Source organism: Aplidium turbinatum, chromosome 18, assembly GCF_918807975.1.
Source record: "Aplidium turbinatum chromosome 18, kaAplTurb1.1, whole genome shotgun sequence".
NCBI classification, from domain to species: domain Eukaryota; kingdom Metazoa; phylum Chordata; class Ascidiacea; order Aplousobranchia; family Polyclinidae; genus Aplidium; species Aplidium turbinatum.
This window is the reverse complement of record NC_137489.1, coordinates 18566741-18580237: the sequence shown is the minus strand read 5'-3', so window position 1 is coordinate 18580237 and position 13497 is coordinate 18566741. Positions and strand designations below refer to the sequence as shown.

General features: G+C 36.4%; 2 protein-coding genes across 2 annotated transcripts; both read right to left on the bottom strand.

The window, feature by feature from the left end:
* Positions 1-5501: 5501 nt before the first annotated feature.
* LOC145787429 (uncharacterized protein F13E9.13, mitochondrial-like) lies at positions 5502-9820 on the bottom strand. The gene is made up of 6 exons (XM_082599172.1): positions 9703-9820; positions 9037-9119; positions 7572-7758; positions 7203-7353; positions 6314-6441; positions 5502-5692 (listed from the first exon to the last, which is right to left on the bottom strand). Exons 1-6 carry the CDS (start codon positions 9776-9778, stop codon positions 5502-5504), a joined length of 816 nt encoding a protein of 271 aa, XP_082455298.1. The 5' UTR covers positions 9779-9820.
* A 1762-nt stretch (positions 9821-11582) lies between these two features.
* LOC145787428 (protein FAM221A-like) lies at positions 11583-12414 on the bottom strand. Its single transcript, XM_082599171.1, has one exon. The coding sequence runs from the start codon at positions 12393-12395 to the stop codon at positions 11583-11585; it is 813 nt and encodes a 270-aa protein (XP_082455297.1). The 5' UTR covers positions 12396-12414.
* Positions 12415-13497: the final 1083 nt, after the last annotated feature.

Genomic DNA, 13497 nt, shown 5'->3' with positions numbered 1-13497 from the left:
TACGCTGTTGGAAAGTAGCCTACTGGTTTTAGGCATTCACTGCATTTAGTTTAACCTCTAGGTATCTTGTTGTGTGTTTTAATTCTGATTCTTGCTGCTTTACTCTATTCATTTTATCAGTATGTTTTTGTGTTGTGCCATCGTTGCTGAACAGGTTGTGTTAACCTGTTTTAGCCACCTTGATAAAGTCAGTCGTGCTGACTGACGAAACGTCGGAAATACAAAAGCTAGTTATTATCTTTAACATCACGAGGTAACCTAGTAAATAGTCACCAGAAGAACGCAAATTAATTTTATTACCAAATGCCTGGTGAACAGTCTCTCTCTGTTTTTACTAGTTAATGTAAAGTTAGCCCTCTCATTGTTTCATGAGTCAACTGTTAATGCTCTGAAGCAGTATGATTTTGAAGAAACAGCCAGAACAATTGAACTATTCATACAACTGTGGTCAATATTAAATGTATCTATCAGTACCATCGGAAAACATAAGCGAGATCTATTCCGTGACTCTGTGAGGTCGCCAGAGGACTGGAAACTGGAATTTTTGATCAATGTTGCAAATTATACGACAATGTGGAAAAATTCTAAGGTTAGTCCAACTTGTAATTAGTGATAAGCTACTATTATAAGTATCTTATTGATATGTAAAGTTGTTTATCCTGATGTTTACATTTGACTGTGAGATGTAAATTCCCCATTGAGTTATGCTACTGAATTGTTGCCGTTACTGAAATGATGAGTTAAATGATCTTTCCTATGCGAAAGTGAAAGTTCGCCAGCAGTGTTACCTTTAAGAGGCATTCCATTATAATTCAACAAACTTTAGTAAGAAATGTAACCACTAGGTTTCAAAAGGTGTTGGTTTTGATATATAGTTTGTTATTTACAAAATTTGAACTTAGGCAAAAAATTTTTTTTTTAAATTGGAAAAGCGGTTTTCGAGATATCGCGTTTTTAAATTTTTGGGGTGCCACTAGGTGGCACTGTTGATGTGCCCAATGTTTTTTGATTTTAGGGTTGTATTGGAGGTAGAAAGTAGGTTGAAGTGTCTATTCCACCATTTTTCATGATGCAGAAATCAAAAATGGTTTCAATTTTAGTCTACAAGCATTAGCTAAGGAGTTATGGGGCATTTAAATGTTAAATATTTTATGTGGGTAACGAGATATCCCAAAAAAAATTTTCTTCTTGAAAGTTTCTTGCATATACTTCATGATAATATAATCTTTTTTACGAGACTTTAGTCCTTTTTGCACAATGTAACCTTTTATCAAAGACTTGCATGAGAAGTTATATGATCTATTAATGCAGTATTCAAATGATGCTTGCTTATGATGTCACCATAACAAATTACAGATTTCCCAAAAATTTTTTTTTTTCATTGTGACATCATTATGATTCCAACCTACATTCAGGTTTTATAAAAGCTGTGGCAGTTTAAGGTTGTTCAATGCTTTGAATTTGAGATTTTGTCTGTGTTGTTATAATATAGACTAAGCAATGATTATGACAAAAATAACAATAAAACTACAACTTGGCCTCTTACACTATGACATCATAAGACAGGCCTTATAACATATATTACTGCATACCTTTTTTTATTAGTGTAGTTACAATAGATACCATGACTACCTTTTTGAATTAAATAAAAAGGACAAGTCTCATGAAAAAAGATTATATTATCATGCAGTATATGCAAGAAACTTTCAAGAACAAAATTTTTTTAGGGATATCCTGTTACCCACATCGAAATTTGAGGGTTGGCATTTGGTCACCCAAATTTTTTTAAATGCCCCACAACTCCTTAGCTAATGCTTGTAGACTAAAATTGACACCATTTTTTCATTCTGCATCATGAAAAATGGTGGAATAGACACTTCAACCGACTTTCTACCTCAAAGATAACCCTAAAATCAAAAAACATTGGGCACATCAACAGCGCCACCTAGTGGCATCCCAATAATTTAAAAACGCGATATCTCGAAAACCGCTTTTCCAATTTTCAAAAATTTTTTTTGCCGTGATGCATTTTTCACATACTATAACATATACTTTAGCCATCAAAATTGAATAAGCAAATTTTTAGCGCAAACATTTGACGGTTTTTGTGAAATTGTTTGACAGGACATCGGTGTTACTGTACAATTTTGTGACAGTTGCACAGTGGCTAATTTCTTAGAGGGAACATTGTACACCAGTAATATATAATTATATTGGGTGAGATCAAGTGAGTTGTGCTATCAGTCACGCTGCGCCATCGATGGATAAGTTATAAATCATGAGGGTAATTACTCGAACCCCAATCTAACCCTATGCTTAGGCTTACGATCCATCGATAGCGAATATTTCTCAATAGCGCCCAGTTGCATGAAACACATATATTATATTTATTACCTGAAATTGAACATTTTGAAATTCTTGTTGCAGTTGCCCGGATTAACTAAAGAAACATTTTTGGCTCTGCGGCAGAGTTGTGTTGCCATTACTGGCCTTGCCAAGCACTTGTTCAATGTATGTGGGTTTAAATATGTGTTGCTGGGAAAAATTCAGTCCGACAACATTGAGGGACGCTTTGGAAGAATAAGGCAACTCAATGGAGCAAATTACTTCATTTCCATGAGGCAGCTCCTGGAGAGTGACCGAAAGATTCGTGCAATTTCCTTGCTGAAGTATTCAGGCATTTCACTTGAAGCGATCAATAAAGCAGCAAATGAAAGAAGCAGCACTGCACAGGAGATAAGTTGTAAAGCTGAATCTCTCCAGGCTGAATTGATGTTCATCATCATTCCTACGGAAAATGATGCCGCAATTATTTATTATGTAACTGGGTACTGCTGCCGATCGCTGGTCAGGTGCACTAAATGTGATGCTTGCAAAGACGTGACAACTGCATCTGTTGATCAGGATTTTGAAGATCCCACTTTAACCTTACCTGCGAGTGCTGCCAGCTTCTTTGATGAAGTTAATCGAGGTGGACTGTGGAGACCCACTCCAGAATTGTTTGGCATCGGTTCTCTCTGCTGGAGGGTATTTGCTGAAGTTTGCAGTGCCAGCGAATTGAGAAACGAATTTCTGAGTGGTTTGAGTGGTGGTTTTGAGCAAAGAGCTATTTTCACAGAAATAGTATCCATTTCATTTTATGAAGGACGAGTAATTTCTCCCTGGTCTGTTTGCATAGCATGCCATAAAGGCCATAACATCTTGCATGGAATAGCAATTCGCTTTTTCAATTGCATGTGCAAAAATTTGGTTAAAAATCTAACAGAAAATGAGACCGCCAGAGCAAAGCGGAAACAAAAAAAACTTTCTGGGAAAAGAAATTGAAGTGCATATTATGCTTCTATGTGGATAAATTAAATATAAAAATGAATTACATGTAACCATTCAAACATCTCACTCTCTCATCGTACTTGGTATGTAACTGGTGTGTGAGAGTATTCCAATATATAGCCTATTGTTTATTTATCATGTGTATTGTATAATGTATACGTTTAGTTCTGCATTATTGCGGACATCCACATTATGTGTGTGCCAACATTTCATTGCAATTTTCACTCCTGTGTATATTGTTTATAGGCTTACATGATGTTTAATTTTGTCAGTGCTGCATTATTCGGACAACAGCTATGGCTGACTGGTTGTGTGTCTACTCATGACTGTAATTTTTAACACCTGTACACTGTACAGTTTTAGGATGTATGTGTAGGATGTATTTTGTTGGTGTAATTTTGGTGTTGCCTTGTTGCAGTCAACTACTTTGATTGGTGTCAAGGAAGTTGTTAACTTTTAACAATATCTGCACTCATAGTTTTGCGTATCATATCGTGCTATATCACTAGAAGTATGCTAAAACGTTTGGTATTTTTATTTTGAAGTTTCACTTAAATTTGTAGTTGATAGGTCTACTGAGTGATTCTCGTAGATGAATTAGTTCTTTCTGCTAGTGACTGTTGTATGCGTATCTGTTAATTTCGAATTTTTGTAAAGACCGCTGAATATTGCGTGAAATAATTGGGTGGTTAAACCTAATAAATTGTATTGTAGTATATGGTAATGAATTTGCTGACTTTATGAGTTAATGAAAAGGCTACAAGTGTATCATACAGATATTATATATTTACTTTTTCATGTAAAAATGTAACGTAAGAACTGCCACTAAGTTTGTTCAAAAATTTTTTTCCAAATAGTATTTTGAAGAAAATCGTAGTTTTATTTTTTGAACTGAAACTTCCTTCACTTTAAGAAGTTTTTTGGGCCCACTGAGTTCAAACAGTGAGAAATATATTAAAAATCAACAATGAATGGTAAGAATGCAGAATTGAAGCTGGCCTCAATTTGGTCACCCGCGTTTTCCTGTTTCTAGTCCAGATACTACTATATAGAAGTCCATGTGCTGGGCCAATGGATTTTATGCAAAGCGTCTATGACGTCATGAGAGGTCGGTGTCTCCACAACATAGAATGAAAGTGGAAGAACAACGCGTTTATCAAGAAAGAAAATAGCCTACTTTGACAATTACACAACATTATTTAGGTAAAAGTAGAAATTGCTACAAAGAATTCACGAATAAAATTACTGTAGCATATTCCAAAAATCACCGTGTGGGCGTGCAATAGGTTGGCTCGTTTTTGAACTTTTTTTTTTAATTCTCTCGGGGTAGTGGGGAAATGGTGCCAATGAGTGAGAAAACGCTCATGACAAAATTTGAGATTTGTAAAAAATTGTCTTCAGCCTCCTCATGGGGCCCAAAAATCGAAAAATGGGGTCAAAAACGCATTTTTTTTCAAAAATATTTTTAGTTTGGGTAGATACAATATTGTTTAGATATATCTAATTAACCTAAGAAAAAAAATTGGAGTCATTTGAACTATTCCTTCAGCTTCCTTACAGCTTCTGAAAATTTCCATTTTGCTGAAAATTTCGCATTTTTGTGGGTGGTTACATGATACATAATTGCGTTAGACATTTTGCCAGCTATAAAATGTCATTGTATTTCTCTTTATAGACCTGCCCTGAGCTGTTGCGTCATTTTTTAATGAAATTGGGTAAATTTAGTAGGAAAAAGTGACGTCTTTTATTTGAATTTATGTCACTGACGAAGTTTGTAGTTATGTACCACAAACAAAAATGTTAAATTTTTAGCAAAATGAAAATTTAAAAAAAAAGAAAAAAAAAAAAGACTCCAATTTTTTTTCTTAGGCCAATTAGACATATCTAAACAATATTGTATCTACCCAAACTAAAAATATTTTTGAAAAAAAATGCGTTTTTGACCTCATTTTTCGATTTTTGGGCCCTATGAGGAGGCTGAAGACAATTTGTTACAAATCTCAAATTTTGCCATGAGCGTTTTCTCACTCATTGGCACCATTTCCCCACTACCCCGAGAGAATTTAAAAAAAAAGTTCAAAAACGAGCCACCCTAGCGTGTAATCTAGATCGCCTGATTGCATTGCCATGCTACAATGAGGTAATATGAACTTTGGATTCGACCAAGAGGGCTATGTTCTTAGTTCCTTTGTTTTCTTCATAAATGCTTCCACTCTTCTAGACGATACTGGATTCGACCAAAACCCTTTGCTTTTAAAGTGGGACCCAATGATGAAGGCGGATGCGGTTATGTATTTATCCACATTATCCGCAGTTACTCCGGAACCAACCAACACCGGAGCATCCACTGACGACTGCACCGCTGGAAAGAAAATAGTTTTGGCAACATTTTCTTCTTGCGTCAAGTATTATATCCAAGGTGTAATAAATTGGGTGAGGCGGCCGAGAGAAATGAACTGGCTGCCCTACTCTGATCAGTGTCGAAGGCTTATACAATGAGATCCTCTCATCACCCGATGCTTGGATTTAAGTATGGAACTCACCTTTACCTTCAAGTATTACAAATCTAGCAACGGATTTGTTTCATAACGAAACAAAATTATTTTTCATTCGAAACGAGACAGAGACAAACGAATTCTGGGTCAAAACATTTTGTTTTCGGCAGCCCGAATAGAATGTCAAACTAACGTTTTCTTACGTCAATTTTGTAGATTCAGCGACGTTTCTCATTGGGCTACTGCAAGATGCTTGTCATACTGATCGCATTCGATCGCCGGCCCCTAACCCATTCAAAGACGACGAACAAATACATTCAAAGACGACGACTTAATACTAGCTTAAGTCTGATTTATTAAAATTAAAGAACTTTAAACTTTTCGATGATACTTTATAGATTTTGAAAAAAAAAGTATTTAAAATCTTCGTCTCTCAGTCGGGGAAACAACGGAAGTTACTAGAAAAATGATACAAAAGTAGGATGTACCTTGCATATCACTTTCTTTTGCTGCAACCCCAGTTTCTGTTCCAGTAACCACAATTCCGTCAGACAGAAAGAACTCCATCGCTCGAGCAGTCTCAGCAATGTTAATGTCGCTGGTGACACTATGCGAGCTGCGTGGAGAAAAACAGTTCATGATTTAAGCGAAGAGGATTAGCAACTACGTTTGAAGTAACCTGGAATAACAGACGAGTAAGCGCAACAAGGAATATAGCTGACTGCCAGTTTTGTATTTCAAATCAGCCGACAACATGTAACACCATAAAAATTGATCTGCTGCAGTGGAAGACACACGAAACTAGTTTGCAACCAGATAGAAGCAATGTCAGGCATTGCACCCATTGTAAAGTTGGCATTCTTGTATGACCAATTTATTTTGGTCGACTCAACATTTTCGGCGGAGTTTTTACTCATGAGTGACGGCACACATGTTCAAGATTAAACCTATCCCCTGCAGTTATTGAGGTAAGCGATAGAGATAATCTTAGAGTTGCAGTATATATATCATAACATGCCGGAGTTGTGTGCGGCCTGCAATATTGTACGGACAGTGAAACATGATAGGGAGAAAAAGACTGAAGAACTGATGGATATGTAGGACATGAGGGAGACTATTGAACAACTTGCCAGGCAAATAGAGTAGGATGGTATGGACATGTACCAAGGAAGAAGTATACTTTGAAAGACACTGACTTTGAAGGTAGATGGGAAGAGGAAACGGGGAGGTTATAAAAAAACATGAAAAGAACAGGTGAAGAATGAGGCAGACAAAGTCGGACTAAAAAAAGAAAATGCGAAGGATAGAATGAGATGGAGAATAGGAGTGAAGGCAATCGCTGCAAGGAAAGAACTATTTAGTTGGAACTTGGAAGACCTGTGCTTCTTCTTTGCGTCAGTGAAGATCAAAACATGGTCAGCATCAATAGATCTCCTGTACCGGAGGAGAGGTCCAGCGCACGCATCCATCCATCCTTCATCACCCACATGAGAGAACACGAAACTCTCACAACGGATGAAGTTCAAATCTGCCAATGCAATGCTTGGAACTAAATCTTACAGTTTATAACCTTTTCTTCGGTAATACGTCGTGAATAAAAAAGAAAGCAGCAATACGCGATGCTCCAGCAAGGCAAATTCTTGGAGGTTTTAAATTATGTACAGATATTCGTTTGTGTAACAAGAAGCATATGTACTTACCAGTAACTGGCAAGATGACAAATTAAAAACAAACAAAAAGACTAACCTGCACACTTTGCCACAGCCAGTGCTTGAGCGTTCCCGCCGGATAATATTTGAATTCCTATGGGAACCTTCGGAAAGTGTTGACGTAACTGGGTGGCAACTACAGCCATACTTGCCACCACTTCTGGGCCCAACTCGGTGCTCTTTACATAAGGTACGTCGTGCATGTTCTCTATCATGATGGAATCCTTAAAGAAAGCAGGTTATCTGCGATAAAACAATCGTTTTGGAAATGATTGAATAAACACTATGTATATAAACAGTGAGTAGAAAATGAAAGAATTATCTTATCTGTTGCATTTCTTTACAACGTTCAATGGAAAAACACTAGAAAACTGTGAACAGAAGATGTAACCTAGGGATCTTATATGAGCGGTAGACAGTTCGAGCGTTCCACGCAATGTGCACCCAAACAGCTTATCCCAGCACTATAACAAATATCTTGGAATTATTTGGTCACTTCCTAACAGCTTGTTTAACGGAATAAACAAACCAGACAGCAAAAAATGGCGGATTTTGCTGTCTGGAAAGGTGTAGCAAGCGCTTATCAATGGTTGAAGCAAAGTTTTTTTGCTAGGATCACCTTGTTGAGGATTTTAAGACAGATTCTATAAAACGGTGTTTCGTTTTATTATATGTTATGAAAGCTCAACTTCAGAGCTTTCCCAACGTTTTGTTCTTAAAGCAATTTCATTATTTGCCAGTAGACAAATCCAAAAATCGGATTTGTTTTGGTTGACTTCAACATTTTTTCAACCGACGTAGAGTTTTAAAAATATCTTCTTCTACAAGAAACGGACGACGCCTGTTCGTAATGCTCTTGTAGTGCTACTATTTCATTTTTATCCTTATTTCTGTGGAGTTGTACGAATTACATCTTGGAAGTACTAAGATAAAACACTAACCTGCCAGTATACTATCAATATCAAGGGAATACCATCAGGTATTAAGCATTCTGACATATCTAGACTAAGGCAGTCCTTAAAGCATTTATGATTGAGATAATTTTAATCTAACAACACAAAGGACCATGGAATTGGAGCAAGAAGAATTTTCTGAATTGAACCTTAAAAATTGGTCAAGTTGTAGTTGGGTCCGTATGGTTCGAACCCAGCCCTGGTAAATATTCACTATCATCAAAGCGTAGTTTGAGCACTTTGGCAAGGTTGGCGGTAGTACTATTTTTGGAGCTTAGGTTCCACAAATGGGAAAATGTCACACGGAGGTATCTCCGTGGCCATACCCAGTGTGCACTATTTATTTAAGTTCTGTGCTGTCTTTATTGTTTATATTTATTTTGTTTAGCCTACCTCACTCGAAAGTGACACGCAATGTGTTATTTCAAAATACAAGTTTGAGAATGACAAAATTGAATAGCACACAGAGATATTCTTGATTGTGAAAGCTCCATCTAATCTACAAAGCTGCTCATCTGGACAATAAATAAATTCAGTCAAGCTGCTTACCACACCATGGTTGAGCATGACCTCTGCTTCCTTTAAAACCAAGTCAGTGATTTTTGCTAACCGCATCGAATTCATGGGGGAGCCTGGAGATTGAGATATTGGTGACATTGGACAGAACTAATGTCAACCTAAAAACTGAGGTGGGTGATTTTCCGTTTAATATTAATTTTTTACAAGCTCATTAGAGTTGTAAAATAATGGCTTCACATTAAATAAAATTACACTAAGATAGTTAACTTCAGCAATGCTTGTTCTTATTTTATTGTAAGGACCATTATTATAGCAATATCAACATTTGCATGCCAATGGTATTGCATAAACTATGGGATTTAAAAACTCCAAGAATCATAGGAATTGAACAAGCCTTATAAAACCATCACACGATTCAGGATTTACTTCGAACAGTACAACAATGTTGGTTCTGGCCTCACTTTGCATTAATTAACATGTTTATTATTCAGGCTTGTGGGTTAGACATAGAAGACTTTGACATGGACGAGTGAACAACAATTAAGCAAGGAACAACAAGGAAGAAACGATCCAAAGGTGAATGAGATTTTTTACCAAGTCAACCAAGACAAAGCTCTTCACTTCTGATTGAACTAAAACTGTTTGGTTAGAAATATGATGACAAAAAGTTAAGTTCTTAGTAAGTGAAGCAGATACCTGGTAAAGCTTGCAAGTGGCACATCCCAATCACCACTCCATAACTTCGTTTAAATAAGTCAGTGAATTTATTCATTTTGAAGCAATCAATGCCACCGAGTTGTGCTACAACTACTGCAAGTCTAAATTATATACAGGTTACAGTGAAAATAAACATAACAGTGCATGACAATAACAATACCGGTATATAAAACTTGTTTAACAAATATATACATCTTTGAAGATAGATTAAATAGATTTATGTAAAAGTTAAAAAAAAGCATAATCCCAAAAGTATTTCAACTATATAAAGTGTATATATTGTATAAAAATTAAAAAATAATAAATTCGTATAAATTTGCAAAATTATTGCAACCATGTTTATGTTTTTGATCAATCACAGTCAAAGATAAAAAATGGATGATGTATAATATGGAATAAAAATGGATTATAACTTAGCACAGTAAGTATCCCATGTAACTATTCAAATACAAAATGCATTGCAAATTAGTGGCCTACTCAAGACATAAGTACCGTACCTTTGTTAATCACTTCACACAACATTATGTCAATTTACTTGAGAGTCTAAGACAGTGCAAAACGTTCTTGTCAAACAAACATAACAAGAAGTAGCTTCAACAGAGAAGTACAAAACACCAACACTCACTAAGTTTATCAGGTATATATATATTATACAGTACACTTGTAGTCCAAGAATATGCAACTAGTCTCTACCCAGATGGCAAATTCCACCATATGCAAATGTTGAATCAATATAAAAATGACAAATCTGCTGCTTAGGTATGTTATGAATGATATCTTTGCTATATTTTTGTAAAAATTTGTTTGTAAAAATTGAACAAGGAATAATAAGGCTGTTTAGATAATTGTCTGAGCACACACGTTGCACAAACAAGTTTTTTGTTAGAAAATGATAACTACTTTCTTTTCCAAACCAAACATTGGTTTAAACAAATTACAAAATTAAATCTGAAAATTGTTGTAACTGTTGATTGAACATTCAACAATATTGGCAACAGTTCGACGTACACTCACTTGGTGAAATAGTTTAGTAGAAACAAGGTGACACTATGAAAATATAGAATAGCTTTTACCGAAACGTAACAGCTCAGGGAGTAATGAAATACCGTATTCCTCAAGAGAATGACTTGGATAAATATACTCAACATGACTGAACATTAAGTTAAAAAGAACCAACTAGTCAAAGCGATGGACACAGAAGATATTATAATATATACCTCTAAAAAAAAAATCGAAAATTATATTCTGACAAAGTACATGTACAAGACATAGTAGCCTAGGCTACTATAACAATGCTAAGTGCTATCACAAATAATTCACTATGTACATTGTACATGTCTTAAATGCAAAATAAAATTTTCAAGTGACAACAATAATCTATCTTAAAATCTATGTTGAAACGTCCAATTTCATGTCATACCATGGAAGGTACATTATTGAGTTAGGTTTATTTTTTGTTGACAAGTACTACATGTCAACAAAAAATAATGCCAGATGGTACAGCTATATAAACTAAATCTATATTTTGAAATCAATTTAAATATTACCGTATTACCGATAAGGAGGGAGGAAGGAAGTTTTCTTAGAAAGGCACTAGATCTAAAGGTGGATGGGAAGAGGAAACGCGGTCGTCCAAGAAGAACGTGGAAACAACAAGTGAAGGATGAGTTTAAAAAAGTCGGACTGAAGGAGGAAGATGCAAGGGACAGGGTGAAATGAAGAAAAGGGATTAAGACAATTGCTGCGCGGAAACAATCGGCCACCCCCACTAGTGGGGAACAAACCGACGATGGATTATGATGATGATGATGACCGTATAACTTAAATATCATAAATCCAAGGTTTTTGAAAGCTTATAATCACTTCTTTGATGATCTGGCATAGCCTTTGGTCACAGAAGCATCATTACTTTTGAATTGTTGAGCTGCGCTGCGGTGGGAGCTGTAGGATAACTGCTGGCTTGGCCCTGCACCAGGAGATTGTGACGTAGATGGTTGTTCTAAAAATTCTCTTGAGGGAGCTCCGATTCCACTGTCATCTAAGCGCATGTATCCATCTATGAGAGAGCTTAAACCAGTCAAGCCACCCATTGCTGCATAAGGGGTTTCTTCTCTGGCAACTGGGTGTCCTCGTTTCAACCGTTCATCTCTAGTTTCTATCAGCAGTGTATGAGCTGCAACTAATGTACCACATCCACAACGAAAGGATGTTCCAAACTCAGTACATTTACAACTTCTAATCTTGCACTTGTATGGTGATTTTTCAAAATGCTCAGTTGCAGTATGTTTACAATGACACCTCAAATCTTGATTTCCATTTTTTGGGATGAAGTGATAACCTGAGCATTGGCAGTTTCTAACATTGCATCGTAACTCACTATTGTTTGAAACAGGTCCATCAAAGTCAGTTTTGTGTTGTTTATACCTATGTGTGCAAAAACACGGAGTTTCTGGACCGACCAACTTGCAATCCATACCAGAAGGATTTGACCAGCTTACATAAAGTCGATTATTTAATCTTTTCGGCAAAACTTCTTTTTTGTATGCCTCGTACTCTTCAGGAGTAAATAATTTTCCTTGATCATCATCACCAACAATGTTCCTATATTCCCAATATGCATCAATAGCAGAGGCAGCACTTCGATCAAGCTTTAAATGGACTCTGTTTTCCATAACTTAAAAATTTTCTTTATTAAAAATCTATAATATTTCAACAAGAAAACAATAAAAATTTCTGTTTCAGTAAGAAAATAAATTTTATTTTTCAAATCCATTACCAGCTTTACAACATATTATATATATAGAAGAAAAGACGATTTGAGAGCCTCGTTATTTATTAATTTATATATTGAGTTAGGTGGTGCATCTGCAAAGCATCTTTATGTTCAGTTTAATATATTATATATGTTAAATGCCGTGTGGTTGCTTGGTTTTATCTGTTTATGGTTGAAGAAAGTCACCTCTTTACCAAAATTGCATCTGCAAAGTACATACAAATGCAAAATTCTGCTTGTCACTTGACAAGCAAAGATGAGCAAGACATCTGTGCAGCTACTTGGTTGGATCACAAATGGAATTCTGAATGGAAGTCAAGTACCGTAGGCTACCACCAGACTCTATTCGCCCATCTCTGATGCAGACACATGTCCTCATCGACCTGACACTACAAAGACAGGCATGGGTGCGCTTCAACCATCTTCGTACGGGCGTCAGGCTTTTCTGCTTAACCATGCACCAGTGGGGGGATGGTCTATTCCTCCTGTGAATGTGGTGCCGAGGAACAGACTGTCATGGACGATGAAACCAAAGACTGGCTGCTCTCTAGTAGCCTTCCAGTGTAGTCCGGGAACATCGTTGATTAATAACATTTTAATGGGAAGATTTGTTCTATAACTTTTCTATTGCAATAAACCGGTGTACGGAGAGACACAGACCTCATTCTCAGATCATCACCACCACTGCTGTGCTTGGAATATCGCTGTCAGGATAACTACTAACATAGGCGTCGAAATAGGGTGGGCCGGGTGGGCCCACCCTGCCGTAAAAACAAGGGTGGGAAAAATATGTTTCGCCCACCCTGTTTTCATGACACTTATGAAGTGTTCATTACAATTATTTCCGTTTTTGTTAAACGCTGAATTATCCAACCAACTGCAGTGCAACTTCTTGTTTTACGCAATGTCTCTCGCCATGTATCCGACAGAACAAAGCAATTTCACAACAACGCTGTGTTGAAAAAAGGCGGTTTTCACTGCATTGTTGTTGCTATGGCAAC